Here is a 16,043-nt window from a genome sequence, read left to right on the forward strand (position 1 = left end):
CTGGTATCTCTCATCCTCCTCTTGATGATACTCCAGAGATTCCCTACGACAGTGATGATCATCAACTGGAGGCCCGGGGGCCAGATCAGGCCCCCCATGGCTTCCCATCCGGTTCCGGAGAATAATTAAATTCAGAAAATCTGAGAAGGAAAAAATATGGCATGCTATAATTTAACTTTGTTTTTTGTACAGTTTAAAAACACCATCAACTTAGTGACTTTTCAAACAAGAAGCAAATAGGTATTGTATTTCTGTAATTTGGCACTTATCTACTACTTACTATTCCTGTCTTGATTAAAGCTGCATTTTTTAAGGCTCTTTGAGAGTGTTTCTTTCCTCTCCGCGAAACTGCACGAAACCCCGCATGTGAATTTGACAATCACGATACAGCTTATTAGCATCCAGCTCAGTGATAGACATCAAGAGGGCTCCAGAAATATGTAGCTAAAATATCTCAATCGCCCCCTTGTGGCTGGCTTCAGTATAGGTGATAAGTATAGAGGTGATATTGCCTCACTGTTAAAGTTCCATTCATTTTCAAAAGAAATGTTTTTTACAAGAATGTGTTACTTAAATATTGATTTTAGTTTATGTCAATGTCCAGCCCCCACCATGATGTCAAGAAAAAGCTGGCCCTCGTGTGAATTGAGTTGATGACCCCTGCTCTACAGGGTTTCTATGTGGCTAGTCAAACACCGTGACACCATGGTCAGCAAACCAGTTTTTGGTAGTTTTGGCTGCCCTGTGGGCAGCTTCCAAGTCCTGCTGGAAAAGGGAATGAGCATCTCCATAAACTTCTCAGCAGATGGAAGTAAGTACTCTAAAATCACCTGGTAGAAATCTGACAGCGTTGACTCTGGACTTGATAAAACACAGGGGACCAACAGCAGCAGATGACATGGCACCCCAAACCATCACTGACTGTGGACATCGAAAACAATGGACTTCAAGCACCTTGGATTCTTTTCCTCTCCGATCTTCCACTAGACTCTGGGTGTTTACAGACAGACACGGTTCTGGTTCTGGCACTGGTTCCATTCTGGAGACTCAGAACCTTGGTGCTTTCTAGTGAACCAGCCCATGTTCACACCAGTTTAAGCAGAACCAAAGTGGGGAGACATGATGGACATGTATTACCACGTCCTGCTCCACTTTTGCCCAAGTCTTTCATGCAGTCCCAGTATTCCTTCTTCAGTTTCTTAAATCAATTATTTGTTCTGGTGTTCAGGTGAACCCAGCCTTCACCATCTCTTCTGCAAGTTCAGCATATAACCTGCTGTTCCTTGTACTACTCTCCAGCTTCACCTGGAATTCTGTCAAGATCACAACCAAACATTTTACTACTTTTGGTTCTAACTGAGAACCAACTTTTCAGGTTCAGAACCAATTTTTTCCCAGTTTGAATGTGTTCAAATTTAGGTTCAGGAACCAGAACTGGCACAGAGCCCTGCCAGTCTGAAAGGCCCATCTGGGACCCAGATTTCCAAATTAAATGCAAAATTTAGTTTAATCTAAAAACAGGCACTGGACCACTGAGCAATAGTCCAGTTCTTTTTCTCCTTAGCCCACACGAGTGAACACAACTACATTCATGGGAAAAACTGCTGACTTTACAGTTGTCTAGCTGGAAATCAAGGTCCCAGATTCAACGCCATCAGTCGTCTACCAGATTTTAGAGCAGTTCCTTTTTTTTTTTTTTCATTTCCTTCTCCCTGCAGGACTTGGCATCTGGTCATAGGGAAGTCAAAACTACCAGAAACTGGTTTGCTGACCATGAGATTACTGTGTTTGACTGGTCAGCCACTGAGAATTTCTGGAGTATTGTCAAGAAGATGAGACACCACACTTAATACAGTCAAGCTGGGCGCGCCGGTGGTCGAGTGGTTAAGGCGTGCACCATGTGCAAGGGCAGCCCCGGCTCAAGTCCGGCCTGTGGCACCATTTTCCGCATGTCTCTCCCCGCTCTCTTCCCTGTTTACGATTCTATCAATTGTCCTCCACTATCTAATAAAGGCATGAAAAGGCCAAAAAATAAATCTTAGAGGAAAAAAAATACAGTCAAGCTGAAGGCTGCTATCATAACAACCTTGGCTTCATAAACACTCCAGCAGTGCAACAGAACCGTTTGCCACCATGCCGTGTCACATAGTTGCTGTAATTTATGCAAAAGGAGCCCTGGATAATTTTCCATAAGGTCAACATTTCTTCCTTTTTGATTTGTGTTTTGTAATAGTCTAATACTTTGACATAAGGGATTTTTAAAAGTTTCATGAGCTATGTGCTATAATCAAAGGTTAAAACAAAAGTCTTGAATATTTTACTTTGTAATGATGAATCTAGAATATATGGATGCTTCCCTTCTAGATTAAATCACAGCAAAAAAAATAATTTTCATGATTGACTTTTTTTGAGATGCACCTGTATACTTTATACCTGCACCTCTACTCATAGCCCCAACTTTAATGAACAATTAAGATACAAAAAACAGTAAAAAGAGAAGAGTGCATACTTTACATGAATCTGATTTGCTTACCAGAAACTGAATTTATCAAAAAGAAATTTAATTGCCCAGTGATTTTATTCAGTTCAAGTTTTACAGAATTGTGGGGTGTTGCTGCAGTTATTCTGCTTTATTCATCTTCCTGAAAGAAAGAACAATTGTTAGTCATTTTATAGACAAAGGCACATTTGCATTAGAGCTGAGAGAAAATAAAACCAAACTTTAGAGACCTTAACAAATCCAGGAAAGCTGAGAACACACCACTTTGTTTGTGGCCCTGCTTCCCTTCATTTCCATCCTCCTGTTGCTGCTTCACCACTTCTTCCTCATAGCTCAACATCTGAGATCCATCAACACTTTTGGAGAACTGAATTTTAGAGTGAATTACACGTTGGGCATCATGTGATCCTTCATGGGGCACTACAGCCTCATCTGCCTGCATTTCAGTCACCTCATTTCTCCTTTTGGTAAAATCCTCCCGGTTTAGGACGTTTTTGGTCATCTCCATTTGCAGAGGGATGAAAACTTTTTGTGAAGCCTCTGAGCAAGACTTCCCTGACCTTTCAAACCATCTTTTTCTCTTGCCTTCTTCTTCAATAGCCTTTTCATCTAGATGTGGAGGAGGTAGCACCCAGCCTTCAAGCAGTGTAAGAAAATTCCACTTTTGATCTCCAATATTATTTCCTTCTGGACTCACAATAAACTCTTGCTCTTTGGTTGGAGGCTGCAGCTCAGGAATGTCATTTATTCGTTTCTCTCCAGGTTCAGAGCCAAGATTCTTGCCGTGTTCTTTATCTTGTTCCAGACCAGGTAGCCAAAGGGTCAGTCTGGAAACTGGGTCCTCACTCACCACAACAACACCCTGTGTGGGAAAGGAGAGCTTGCTTCTTGATAAAGATGTCCCAGAAACAACTGGGTCTGTACCATCAGAGGCATCTGACTGCATGGAGTCAGCAACAGAGGTTTCTTGTGGATTGGAGGCTGGAGGTTCGAGGCTTGTTGTCACTTCTTTTTCAACAGTGACAAATGGGCCAGCACTCACAACAGCCTTGGTATCTGAAACCACACAGAGCATATCACAGTTGAGTTGGAAAACTCAAAAAGAGAATGCCTGTTCATTTTATACCTCACGGAAAAAAAAAAACAAAAATTACGAATCTGACCGTCTGAAAGATGCTTCATTGACAGGCCTTTGCACTTAGAGCTGCAGCACTCACACACCTCTGTCGTTCCACTCAGGTCCTCCCATCTGAAATGCAGTGAAATGAAAGTCAGCTAAAGCTGCATCTTTAGATCAGAAACAGACAGGTCCGAAAATGAACAGGGCTAAACCTTTTTTGAACCCAGAGTTAAAAAAAAAAACTTGTGGACTTAGGAAACGTAAGGACTTATCACTCAGAAAGCAAATGCAGAGAGACTCAGAATCTTAAAAAAAAAGAAAACTAAGGATGTATAATAGAAAGTTCAGAAGAGGCCAGGGGTTAAAATTAGTTCAACTGTAGAGTAACAACTCAAAAAATTTTGGAAAGAGAAACAAACTAGGCCCATAGAAATGTAAGAAAATTCCAATGGAATTATAGAAAACAATGGGGAGACAGAAAATGGAAAAGATTTTGCCAATGTGTGTGCAAGGAACTATATTTCATTGATATTTGATGATACTTGCTACAGAATTTGAGTTGCAATGTTTTACTCAAGGAGGTTAAAGGGGATGTAGATAGAGTTAGAATTAACAACATTTGGAATTAAAAGTAGACCAAATAAAGCATTTAAATCTCCAAATCTTTGAGAGCAGGGGTTCTCAAACTTTTCAGCCTCTGACCTCCAAAATAACAGCGTCAGAGCTCAGGGTCTCATCTTGCCTTGAGGAGGATAAAGTGCATGATGTCGCACAAAGCATCATGTATAAACTCACATTTTAGGTAGTTTGTATAACTTTAACTTACATTTTAGCACTAATATCACTTGATAACTAACATTTGTTAAATTGGACTCTTTTTAACAATGTATGTACAATTTGATTTTAAATCATTAAATTTCTTTTTGTTTTTTGGAAAGCATCCTGTGATCCCCCTTAACTGTCTCGCGACCTCCACCTTGGGAACCCCTGTTCTAGAGGTCCTTTCCTGACTTTTTATAACATGCTTTGAACAGAGTAGAATCCCACCAGCATGGTACAAATCCAAACCTTTACCAACAATCAGAGAATGATGACAGAGTGCCCCTTAACCATGGAGGCCTCCTTAGTACATTTTATAAAGCATTATTCCAGCATACTAAAAAGGCTCTCACATCAGTATCTTGACTTGCTCAAGCTGAACCCAATTTTGCATGCCTCACTGGCTTCTAAAAGCTTTTAATTGGATAGAGGGTTTTAGAAGCGGGGGTGAATGGTTGATTCTATAAAGCCATCTAGAGCCTGTAAAAACAACCTGTTGCATGCATGTAACGGTATGGTTAAACACCTTACGGAGTTAAATGGGGAGATATTCTTTCTCCAACTCTTTGCCTTGTATGTGAATGATTGAGCTCTACAGAGTAAAAGACAAAACTTATGTGTACGCTTGGATAATGTTCCATTAGGCATTTCATTATATGCAGAGGATATAATCCTACTGACTGAAACTGAGCCTGATTTACAAAGCAATTTAGACGGTAAAATCCTGGCGCACTGTACCAAATATGATGACCTGAGAGAAGCATTGCTACAAGAAATTACTTGTCAAACCAATGAAATTCTGCAGTTATCTGATGAGCAAAAACTAGAATGGCTGTTTAAATTTGATGCGTTTAAACTCGCCAATTTTGTCTCAAAAGGCTGGAAAGAAATTTATTTAATTATCAGTTAATCTTTAGTTTGTCTCCACCCTCCTTCTCTGCTCCACTTTGCACTCTGATCTGGGTTTGTTTAAATTCTTGGTGCCATGTAAGCCCATGTGGGTTGGACATGGGACACAAGAATTAAATAAAAGCTTCAAAACTATAAAAAAAACCAAACCAAAACAAAAAACAACTCATCAAGTGATTGTGAAAAAATCCACTTCAATGGATGCAAATACCTTGACTGGATGGCATTGTAGTTACAGGATTTGGAGGTAAAGGTGACGCCCTGATCTGAGATGAGGACACTGCAGTGGATGTAGAGCTACAGGAGAGGAAAAAGAGGTCAAAGGTGATATAGCTGCAGCAGAAACATGTCAGAAAAACAAGCTCTGAAAAACTTACCTCAGAAATAAGATAAGATGTGTTCAGAACAAAATTAACTACATCGGCTCTACTGGAGGCCACAAACTGTACCGGGGCATGAGTCGAGCCCAACGGGGCTGTGCACCTGCAGAGAGAGAGACAACATAAAAGGTGATTCTAATATCACTGATACGCTTTAAAACCAGCTGATGACTTACTGCTTACCCTTTATTCATTATGACCGCATGCCTGGGTTTGATCTGAGGCTCAGGAGAGGAGGACAAAAAACAGGACTGGATAAAAAGCTGCTGACCAGGCCTGGTGAAGGCAGACACCTGTAGGCTGATAACCTGGCCTCTTCTGTACTCAGTCAACTCAGCAGGACTTGTCCAAGATGCTACAGGGGGAGAAAATACAGATTTTTACATTTGTGCCTCAATAAACTATGCAGGTGTACTGGTGATGCATACTCACGATTCATGGCTTTGATAGTAATGGCCTCGCCACTCACAGGAGGTGTTGAGATAAAATTTTCATTCTTGTATGACCTGAAAAGATAGCAGTCTCTTTCAGTATGTTTGTGACCATTAGAAAATATGGCATAAATAATCAATTCACCTCTTTGGAATGCACGAGATGTGCACAGTAGAAGGTGTTGGCCACCAGCTAATGGGAGGATTTTTGAGATTGAAGTGGAGAGAATTTGTGAACATCCCCAAGCCATTCTGCACCTGCAAGAGAGTGTGCTCTAATAAAAAAGCTGTGGGATTAAAATAATCTGAAGCCATACTTCAACACAACTTACCACATGTGTTGTTCCACACTCATCCAAGCTGTAAATGAAGACGAATTTGTTTGGCAGCTCTTTGCTGCTTAAGCAGTCATAACCCAGCTGGATCTCCTCTCTAGTCAAAACCATGCCATTAGATCTCTTATCAACCAGCAGGGTTAGCTTAGATTCATCGCAAAACACCTCTACTTGGGGAAGGTTCACGATGGGAGGGAACTCTGCAAGCAATTGTAGCTCAGAAGGTGGCGCTTGCCACTGACTGAAGAGGGTGTCATATGGAAAAGGCCCGACGTTGTCAAAAAAGCCCAAAAAGTCACGAGGGAACAAAGCATTCTGCTCATGTATGACTGACTGAACAGCGACAACATGCCAAACAAAGATGCAAAGCAGAATCCCTTCTGTCCCCATGGCAAACCTCAAAGTGGCCAACCACTCTGGTCCCTCTCCAGCCCAGGTGCTTCATTAAAAAGGTGAGTGCAGGAGGGCCAGGTGATGGCAATTACACTAACAAGTCTGACAGGCAGCAGTGAACCTACAGAGGCTTTGTGTGCTGCAGGGAGGTAAAGTCAGCTATGGATACATAGTTTTCCACATTTTCTTAAGGTAAATGTTTAGTGTCTTTGTTAACCTATAGCTTCAATGTGGAGATGTTTAATTGATTAAACAAACTAGATTTAATAACACCTCCACATCAGGTGTGCCAAACTTGTTTAAGTGAGAACTACCAGAAAGTATAAGGATGGGTTTGGCAGTTTATCATTCCTCACCTTTAGTTCATCAAAATGAGCAAAACCAACCCAACATAGATTAATGCTTCATAATTATGAAGAAAGGAACATCACAGATTTCCACTGATGGATGGCAAGGCAAATGGTCAAACCTAGTTACAGATTTTTAGACCCGCTTTCACCAAACCCCTAAAATAAAGCATTTTGATTGAATTTAACACCAAATGTATTTTTCTCAAAGAAACAACTTGTTATTGGCCACAAATTTGTACGACTACCTAAGTTTTCCCTCCTTACATGGCAGAAAGACTGCATTTACTCAGATGCCACTTGTTTCTATGACACTACCAATTAAATCAAGAGTCTTGATACAAGTCTAACAATGATTTATTGACTAATTTTGATGAATGAGAAATGTGCAATGTCTTTGGCGATTTGACTCCATCATGATGACTTCATGTACTTAAAGGGGTAGAGAAGCAAACGGCAGGAATAGGATACTCCCTATGGAGTCTAGAAACTGGTGATGGTGATGATGAGGGATACCTGAGGAGTAGACTTCTGAGAAGCTGGACCAGGAACCCAATTAGGTAGCTTTGATGAGGATGTATGCAGGATAAGATGAGCAGAAGACCTGTGAGGATCTGGACTAGAGGCTGATGAACTGAATGGAGGTCACTGGGGTGGAGGAGGGTTGCCGCATCCACACTGAAAGTGAGAAAAAAGCAAATGACAGATTTAGATATGACAAGTGCATGATGATTGGTCTAACAAGGTTGTGGACCAATGAATGAGAAAGTCTTCCTGCTTGAACTTTCACTGAACTCAATTTGTTTTCTTTGAAAATTATTTTTTGATGCTTGTAGTAGTATTTTGGTGTAGTATTTTGGTGCAGCTTTTGCAAAGTATTTCTATAGCCTAAGAAAGTAGCAGACAAGTGCTAAAAGTAGTTTTGTTCATGCATTTTATTTATTTCAGTAACTTTACCCCAATGACTTACTTTGCCAGTAAAGAATGAAACGAATAAACAAAACAAAAATGTGAACATGTGAACCAAACAACATAATTCACTCAACTAATTTGCGCATGCAAGTGTACAGATTGTAAAAAAAAATGTGTTTTTTTTTTTGTTTGTTTTTTTTTACACCTGCAGCATGTGTCTTACAGTCCTTCTTTGGTGTGCAGAGCTGACACCTCTTCCTCTTACTTGCCCCAGCTAGGACGGTAGGTCTGAGTAGCCACACTCACAAGGTGTCAGTATTGTTACATTTCAGTCATGAGAGACTGTTATGTTCTTATGTTCCCTCACCTGCTTTCCTGCACGTTTAAGCCTCTGTAGGGTCTGAAACTGCACGCATGCGCACAGGTGGCAATACAGGTGGATACTATTTGATATGTTATTGCGCCTGTATGCTCAGGACAGTAATGATTTTTGATAATGTGCTACTTTGATCATCTCACAAAGAAGTGTCACGTCTTTCCCTATTATTCTATTTATTTGGATCAGGTCATTTTTACATATTCAAATGGTAGAGAATACCTCAATCCGTATGGGTATAGTGTAAGGCCTGGTTTTAACATGAATAGCAATGCATGCATACAACATTGTGCTATTTCACCAAGGAAAATAACTTTACATTGGCCTAATAATATTATGATATATAATTTTAAAAAATACATTTTATCTTAAAAATGATTATTCACTCCAACTAACAGATAATGACCAGTGTTTCTGTCCAAAACTCTTCCCTAACCGTCTCGTGCCATGAATGTGTTGTGGGCGGATCTTCCAGGTAAGCAGAGCTGCGCCTGTTTGTCCGCAGGTGAGCGGCTATAGACGAAGACAACGACCTACGAGGAGCGAGCGCTTGGAAAAGACGTCCAGTATGACTCCAACATAACTTTTAAGCTAACATGATCTAAGACGATATAAAATACACCATGATTAATTTAGGTAAGTTATTTTCTTGCATGTTTCTTTAAAACTTACTGATGTTTGTCTGTGTAGCGTGCTAAACTTTCTAGGCGTGGTCTGCTCATAGTTCAGACACCGCAGGTAAACGTCGAAAGTCAAACGGCCTACGTTTTCTTTTGTCAGGCTTTCTGAGCTCATTGTGACTTTTCACTTGTGTTCATTTGTTCCTCGGTTGAGTTCTGCTGAAGTGAAATTCCCCTCATGCAAAAGTGAAAGTCTGTAGTTTTTGCTTTAGCTTGTATGATTCGCTGTTACTCATATTGGTTCACATATAGCTCTTCATTTAGCTATAAAAGGGAACCTCAAGAGTAAAATCTGAAGATATTCTGAGCAAAGTAGCAACTACAAACTGGGTGTCTTTTGTATAACAGAGTAGTTAACATTAGAGGAATACTTCTATTTACTTAATGAATATGCAAAACATGCATATGATTGTTCTTCTGACTAAAAACAGGCGGAAAAGTTCAAGACTATTGTACTCAAGTAAAAGTGCAGTTGGTTTAACTTGTACTAAACTAGAAGTAAAAGTATTAGTCTATTGATTTACTCAAGTTAAAGTAAAAACTAGGTGATTCTAAGTTTAATCAAAGTAATGAGTAGCTACTTTTAGCTACCCAAGGGGCTCTTAGAGTGAAATATGATCTTTCCTTAATGTGCACATGGCCACCCATAAGGGGGGAGAGAGGGGAGAGCTTTCTGGGGCCCAGCAAAATCCAGGTCCACAGTAAAATTTAGTTATTTCATTAATATTATTATATATTATAGTTATTTCAATATTTCATTTTTCTATCCTGAATAATAACCACTCTTATGCAATCCATATAACACAAATGTTATTTTTTATGCTGTTCTACAAATATAGCTTTTTTCAGAATTTAAACCACTGTCTCTTAAAACTAAAACACCTTTTCATTGGTAAAGTTAACAATGTGGATGGGAGCGCTGGACTAAACCATTTGGAAAGTAAGGTTAGACTTCAAAGAAAATTCATGATGTGCACAAACGACAGGATGGCAGGAAATAAAAAAGGAAAAACTGGGGCAACCAATTTAAAAAATAATGACATGATTATAAAAAGGGGCAAAAATAGGTGAAAAGTGGCCAAAAAAGTGGAAAATTGCCAAAAAACAACCCCGGCAAAAATGGTTAAACTGGCAAAAAAAAAAAGTGGCAAACATGGGCAAAAATAAGTGAAAAGTAGCTTAACTAAAATGGGTAAATGGTGGCAGAAACGGAATAAAAATGTCAAAAATAAGTGGCTAAAATGGGATCGATAAAGTAATCTAATCCAAAAAGTGTCAAAAGTGGGCATACAGTTACAATAGAGCGGCAAAAAATGACGAAATGGGTTAGAAGTAGCAAAAACGGGCAGTAAACCTCTAGAAGTGTGTGTAAAGTGGCAAAAAGCAGTAGAAGAAATGGGCAGAAAGTGTTGAAAAGGGGTTAAAAGGTAGCATGAATAAATAAGTCAAACATCAGAACCCAGTAATAGTTAGACACATTTTTAAAGTCCAAAACTATTAGCCAGGACCCTAGCACTAATTCTACACATGCAAAAGGCATGCATTGATATCATCAATAAATCACCACAAGGAAGGGACCATTCTCTGTGGGCAGCCCTGAATGTGCAATAGCAAGAGAATATTAATTTGGGACCAGGTTGTTTATTTTAAGGTGTGACTTAACCTAAAGTAAAATCTAACTGCTGTTTTGGGAGGAAATGTGTAACTAATGTCTTTATATGCCACTAACTAACCAATCAAGTAGAAGTAAAAAGTACAACAAAAAAATTGATTTGATCTGTGCTTGAATGACAGGAAACATCAGTCTCTTAATTTTAAGGCCAAATCATGGTTAAGCACAGCTTAAAGCTAGAATCAGGGCCTCTTGAAGGATTCTGTTTCTACCTGAACCCCTTCCATCAGATAAATGTTGTGTTGAATGTTTACACAGCCCCACCCAAAGCTTTGTCCTGTTCATTATGGGGGGGGGGTCAATACAATCCCTCCTACACCTTATCCCTCTGTTGTTCACCGAGGTATCCTCTGTCATCTCTGCAGGGGTCAGGCATAACTGTGGTAACTGCCTTATTTCTGAAGTGTTGTCACGTTTGCTAACCACCGACTGACTTCCTTTAGACTTTTCTGAAAGTGCAACACTGCAATGATGTTGATTCTCACACAAGTTCTCACTTTACAGCACTCACAGCTTGTTCTTTTTATTTCATCACTTGTAAGTGTGTGTACTGTAATCTCATTTTGTATACTGGTTCCTGTTCTTCATTTACCCTTCGGTAAGATTAGTCACATGCTTTAGTCTGCAGACAAACAGCTGAAAAAGCTCATTGTTTGCCTCTTAAAATTCTCCAAAAGGCTAACCTACTTCAAATGTCACATCTATTCTCCTCTAGGAATATGCTGCGTCAGCCTCAAGGACAACAAGGCCCTGATGAAGATGGGTCTGGGGCTGGTGCTGGTGGGCCATGTCAACTTTCTGCTTGGAGCACTTGTGCACGGCGCCGTGCTCAGACACATCAACGTGCACGCTCAGGCCAGGACAATGGAGTACGCCATCTCTAATGTGATCGCCATTGTGGCTGGTTTAGTGGTGAGTAAGAAGTGGCTGCATTAAGAACTTCAAAAGTAATTTGAAATGTTAAATAGATCATGACTGACCAGTGCAGTCCTTTTCTGCATTTTCATTCTGTCATTAAGATCTGTGTTTTCTTCTCTACTTCTTCTGCTCCATAGGGAATCATTAGTGGAATAACGGCCATTGTCCTCTCCAAAAACAAGAAAAACAGGATCCTGGTAAACACTGCTATACTCCCCTCTCTTCCCATCACGTCTCCCTTCTGTCATTTGCCAGCTCCTGTCAGAACTTGCCCGTGTCTCTTTAAGTGAAAACAGTCAAGTGTGTATAAACTCGTAAGAGAGAATATGTAGAAATAATTTGGATACCTGCCTAAGAACAGAGGTTGTTATAAACTGTATGTTTCTTCAGTATTTCCTTTTACTTCATAAGTACACTTTTAAGGCAGACATGTTTGTCCATAAATAAGCCAAAGTGTTTTTTCCTGATTGTCCAAATCTGTGTTGTACCTTGCAGCAGTGGGTCCTGTTGGTCTTCAGCTTCATTGCAGGTCTCCTGGCAGTTGCCTCCATCCTGGGCTTGTCAGTTTCCATGGTGAAAGCAATTATTCACAAAGGTTTGAGCCTGCTGACACACTGTAAATCTTACGAAAAAGGAGTCGGCTCCGCCAGCATCACATATGAATGCCCCTTCGATCCCACTCGTATTTATGTGAGTTAGAGGACATATTTTAAATTTCCCTGTTTAAGTCTTTATTGATCAGTTTAATAACGTTTTGTGTATGTGTTAAACCAGGGGACGACTATCATTCTGTGGGTGCCTCTCATCTTTATGTGTGTGGTGGAAATGGTGTTCTCCTTCCGTTGCTTTGCTGCCTGTACTTCATTTCTCTACCTCTGTCCATGCAGAAAGAGGCCGGTCCGGGCCAGGAGGGTAAGTAGCTGTAGGATCACTGACACAGTTAGACCTGCAACATTTGTCACAGGGTGCATGCCTGCTGATAACTGTGGTATTCATCCTACTTTTTTACCTTTAGTACGTTTTTATAGTCAGACATAGGTGAGGTAATTGTGAGGCTAGTATGCATGTTAGAGAAAAAAAGTTTGAAAAATGTATGTAAAAATGCTGTGTTGAAGATCTTATATGATAAAGAACAAAAAGCAATGTGACATGACCTTTGATACAGACCCCCACTGCTGACAGCAAACATACACAGATCACTGTGGTTTCTGTCTCATCTCATGCTGTCTATGCAAAAGCACTGGGCCTGACCTTGAGAGCGAAAATAAAGTAGTTTAAACGGAGGCTCAGTATATTTGCCCTCATTAGATTTATCAACCCCTGGTCCTCTTATGTACAAATACAAATGTAATCATGTATGTTAATTTTGTTAATTACACTTCAGTAACATTAACCTCCTATGACCCTGCATGCACATGTAGTGCATTCAGAAAGTATTCAGGTCCCCTTCACTTTTTCAGTTTTATTATGTTGCAGCTGATGCTACTGGGAAAAAAGATTCATCTTTATTTTCATTAAACATCCAGTAACCCATCATGACAAAGTGAAAACAGATTTTTTTTGCAAATGTATTAAAAATAAAGTTAAATATATTAACAATAGTATTAAAAATAAAGTTAAATATATTAACAATAATATTGAAATTTCAAGTGTTATTTGCAACAACACTTGAAATTTGGCCCAGGTTCTTCCCATGTGTCTTAATTGTTGCTAAGATGTTTCTACACCTTGATTGGAGTCCACCTGTGTTAAAGGGGACATTTTTTACCCTTTAAAGATAAGTTTATATTGGTCTCAGAGGTCCCCAAAACATGCCTGTGAAGTTTGTTACTGAAAAAATGCTCAGGTATTGGATTTTTGTATATCTAAAAGCTCTGTGTCTGAGGATTTAAATGTTAATGAGCTGTCTGACTCCGCCCCTGACCACACCCCTCTCAGGAAATTGATATGGCACTCCTGATGTTACAATGTTACAGATGCTTTTATCCTAAGTTAAGGACCTGACTGGGATTTGAACCATTAATCTCCCAGATAAGTCAGCAGGGTAACCCACTGAGCTATCCAGCATCTCAGCTTGAAGCTAAGAGGAAGATCAGGAGAGGAGGGCGGATCTTTCCTCCAAGTGGGGGGGGGGGGGCAACCAAACCTGGGGGCGTTGCTAACTCCCCACATGAGGTCATGAGAGAAAAATCTGACTTTGGCTTGTGGGGGTGAATTTTCTGGTACTTGAGGGGATTGTGGACAGGTCAGGGGTACGTGTTTTTGTTAGAAAAACCTGAAAAAGTGATTTTTGCATATGTCCCCTTTAGATAAAGACACATGAAAGCCTGCTTGGAGTCTGCAACAAACTCCAAATGACAAGCCAGTTTGGCTGCGCGACCAGCTTTAGAAAGAGTCCTGTTAGTGCCAAACTTCCATTCTGAAAATAATGGAGGCCACTGTACTCTTGGGAACCTTCAACAACAGAATGTTTTTGTAGCATTCTCCAGATGTGTGCCTTGCAACAATCCTGTCTCTGAGCTCTGCAGGCAGTTCCTTTCACCTCATGGTTTGAGAGAAATGGGAGGCAACTGAGCTAAATTTAAAATGTTGCAAAGGGTTTGAGTTCTTGTGTCTATATGAAATTTAAGTTTTTTATTTTAATTTTTTTTAACTACTGAAATTTCTAAAATTCTGTTTTTACTTGGTGGTGATGGGGTCCTGAGCATTGATTAATGAGAATAAATGTTTGTTTTTTTATTATTTTGCTGTAACATCAGGTGGCAATTAAACAAAATGGAAAATATGATGGAGGTTAAAATGCTTTCAAAATGCAATGTATCAGAACATTACTTTTTGGCTTTCCTTGAATTTTTGAAAAAATGTCAAAATTTTTCCATTTAAGTTTAAACCATTTGCTTGAAATGTTGGGAGAATTTGCTGTTTGGATATTTTGAGAAATTTGCTTGGAAATTTTCAGGTGTTTTCATGTAGATCTGGGGGATATGTGTATATTTTAGAGTTTGGAAGTTTTGTGAGAAATGTGCTTCCATTTTGGGGGAAATTTTCATGGGAATTTGTTTGGATGTTTGGGGAAATTTGGGGCATTTTCATGGACATTTCAGGGAAATAATTTAGATGTTTCCACCCTTTTCAATAAATGTTGGGTAATTGTAATTTTAGGGGGAATCTGCTACTGTACTTTTAGAGGAATTTACTTTGAAATTCTGGGATTCTTGTCGAAATCTTTGTTTGGAATGTTAAGGCTTTATGACAAAATTTTACTGAAACATTTGGGAAATATTTTTCAAAAAATTTTAGGTTCTTTTAGTGGGATACTTTAAAAATATGTTTAAGAATTTTCCCTGAAATCTTAGGTAATTTCTTTGAAATCTTAGGGAATTCGTGTGGATTTTGGAAAGAAACATTTCCAAGAAATTCCTGTCTAAAGACGAGGCTGATGTTTTAATTTATCAGGTGTTACTTATCCCAAATAAGTGGTAAAAAATGCATACCAAGCAAAAGCTCAGGAGGTTAAAATACATTTTTAGAAAAGTTCTTTTATCACTGTGAAACACGTTGATGTCTAGACAGATATTTACTGGCTAATTTTCCCAAGCCAGACACTTTATATAACGTTCAGATTCAAATTTGAGCTTTAGCTTGTTAGACCAGCATTTTTTAAAAAAAAAAAAAAAAAAAAAAAAACCCTTTGAATACCAGCTATGAATCTAAATTTGACCACAGACCAGTTCTTTTGCTGTACGTCAGTGTTGTCCTCGATTTGTTGCTGTAGGTTTTCAATTGCAGATTTACATTTTTGTTGTTACTTTTCTTGTTTTTTGTCTTTTTGTTTCAAAGATGGCTTGTAGATTCAATATTTGTGTGTCATATGACATTTCAGGTGCGCATCCAAAGAGCTGTTGAAACTCCGTCTTCACCTCCAGCTAGAGATCCACCAACGGATGTGGAGGCAGAACCTGCAGAGCAGGATGAACTGTTAGACTCTGGCACTGCAGTGGAGCAAAGTGAATGGCTCTGAAGCAGATTAACCTAGTGAAATAGGTTGATGGCTGTCGAGCCTAACTTTTAAAAATGCACTGTCATTACGAAATTATTGTATTGTCTGTTACATATGTTATGTCCAAAGAAGACATATGACATTAACTAGGAGAGGAGGGAGTCGTTCTGTCAACTGGTCTTGGTTAGGTCCAAAATTATTATTTTGTGTCCAACACAAAGCTGTTACCCATGCCTTCATATTAAAACTTT

The 16,043-nt window shown here is 39.3% G+C and overlaps 2 protein-coding genes across 10 annotated transcripts; one reads left to right on the top strand and one right to left on the bottom strand.

The window, feature by feature from the left end:
• Positions 1 to 2,559: 2,559 nt before the first annotated feature.
• zpcx (zona pellucida protein C) lies at positions 2,560 to 6,927 on the bottom strand. 2 transcript variants are annotated; one of them, XM_041811963.1, is made up of 9 exons: positions 6,492 to 6,927; positions 6,305 to 6,417; positions 6,161 to 6,234; positions 5,912 to 6,083; positions 5,726 to 5,831; positions 5,560 to 5,645; positions 3,664 to 3,749; positions 2,762 to 3,556; positions 2,560 to 2,642 (listed from the first exon to the last, which is right to left on the bottom strand). In XM_041811963.1, the coding sequence occupies exons 1-9, from the start codon at positions 6,882 to 6,884 to the stop codon at positions 2,635 to 2,637; spliced, it is 1,833 nt and encodes a 610-aa protein (XP_041667897.1). In that variant the 5' UTR covers positions 6,885 to 6,927; the 3' UTR covers positions 2,560 to 2,634. The 2 variants fall into 2 exon arrangements, with proteins under 2 accessions (XP_041667897.1, XP_041667896.1); XM_041811962.1 differs by having other exon boundaries at positions 2,731 to 3,556.
• A 65-nt stretch (positions 6,928 to 6,992) lies between these two features.
• tmem54a (transmembrane protein 54a) lies at positions 6,993 to 16,020 on the top strand. 8 transcript variants are annotated; one of them, XM_041811967.1, is made up of 9 exons: positions 7,030 to 7,079; positions 7,674 to 7,918; positions 8,358 to 8,428; positions 8,998 to 9,158; positions 11,590 to 11,786; positions 11,930 to 11,989; positions 12,288 to 12,482; positions 12,567 to 12,704; positions 15,676 to 16,020. In XM_041811967.1, exons 4-9 carry the CDS (start codon positions 9,146 to 9,148, stop codon positions 15,811 to 15,813), a joined length of 741 nt encoding a protein of 246 aa, XP_041667901.1. In that variant the 5' UTR covers positions 7,030 to 7,079; positions 7,674 to 7,918; positions 8,358 to 8,428; positions 8,998 to 9,145; the 3' UTR covers positions 15,814 to 16,020. The 8 variants fall into 8 exon arrangements, with proteins under 8 accessions (XP_041667899.1, XP_041667900.1, XP_041667907.1 ...); XM_041811965.1 differs by lacking the exon at positions 7,674 to 7,918 and having other exon boundaries at positions 6,993 to 7,079; XM_041811966.1 differs by lacking the exon at positions 7,674 to 7,918 and having other exon boundaries at positions 6,993 to 7,079; positions 9,028 to 9,158.
• Positions 16,021 to 16,043: the final 23 nt, after the last annotated feature.

This window comes from Cheilinus undulatus, linkage group 18 (genome assembly GCF_018320785.1).
Source record: "Cheilinus undulatus linkage group 18, ASM1832078v1, whole genome shotgun sequence".
In the NCBI taxonomy this organism is placed as follows: Eukaryota; Metazoa; Chordata; class Actinopteri; order Labriformes; family Labridae; genus Cheilinus; species Cheilinus undulatus.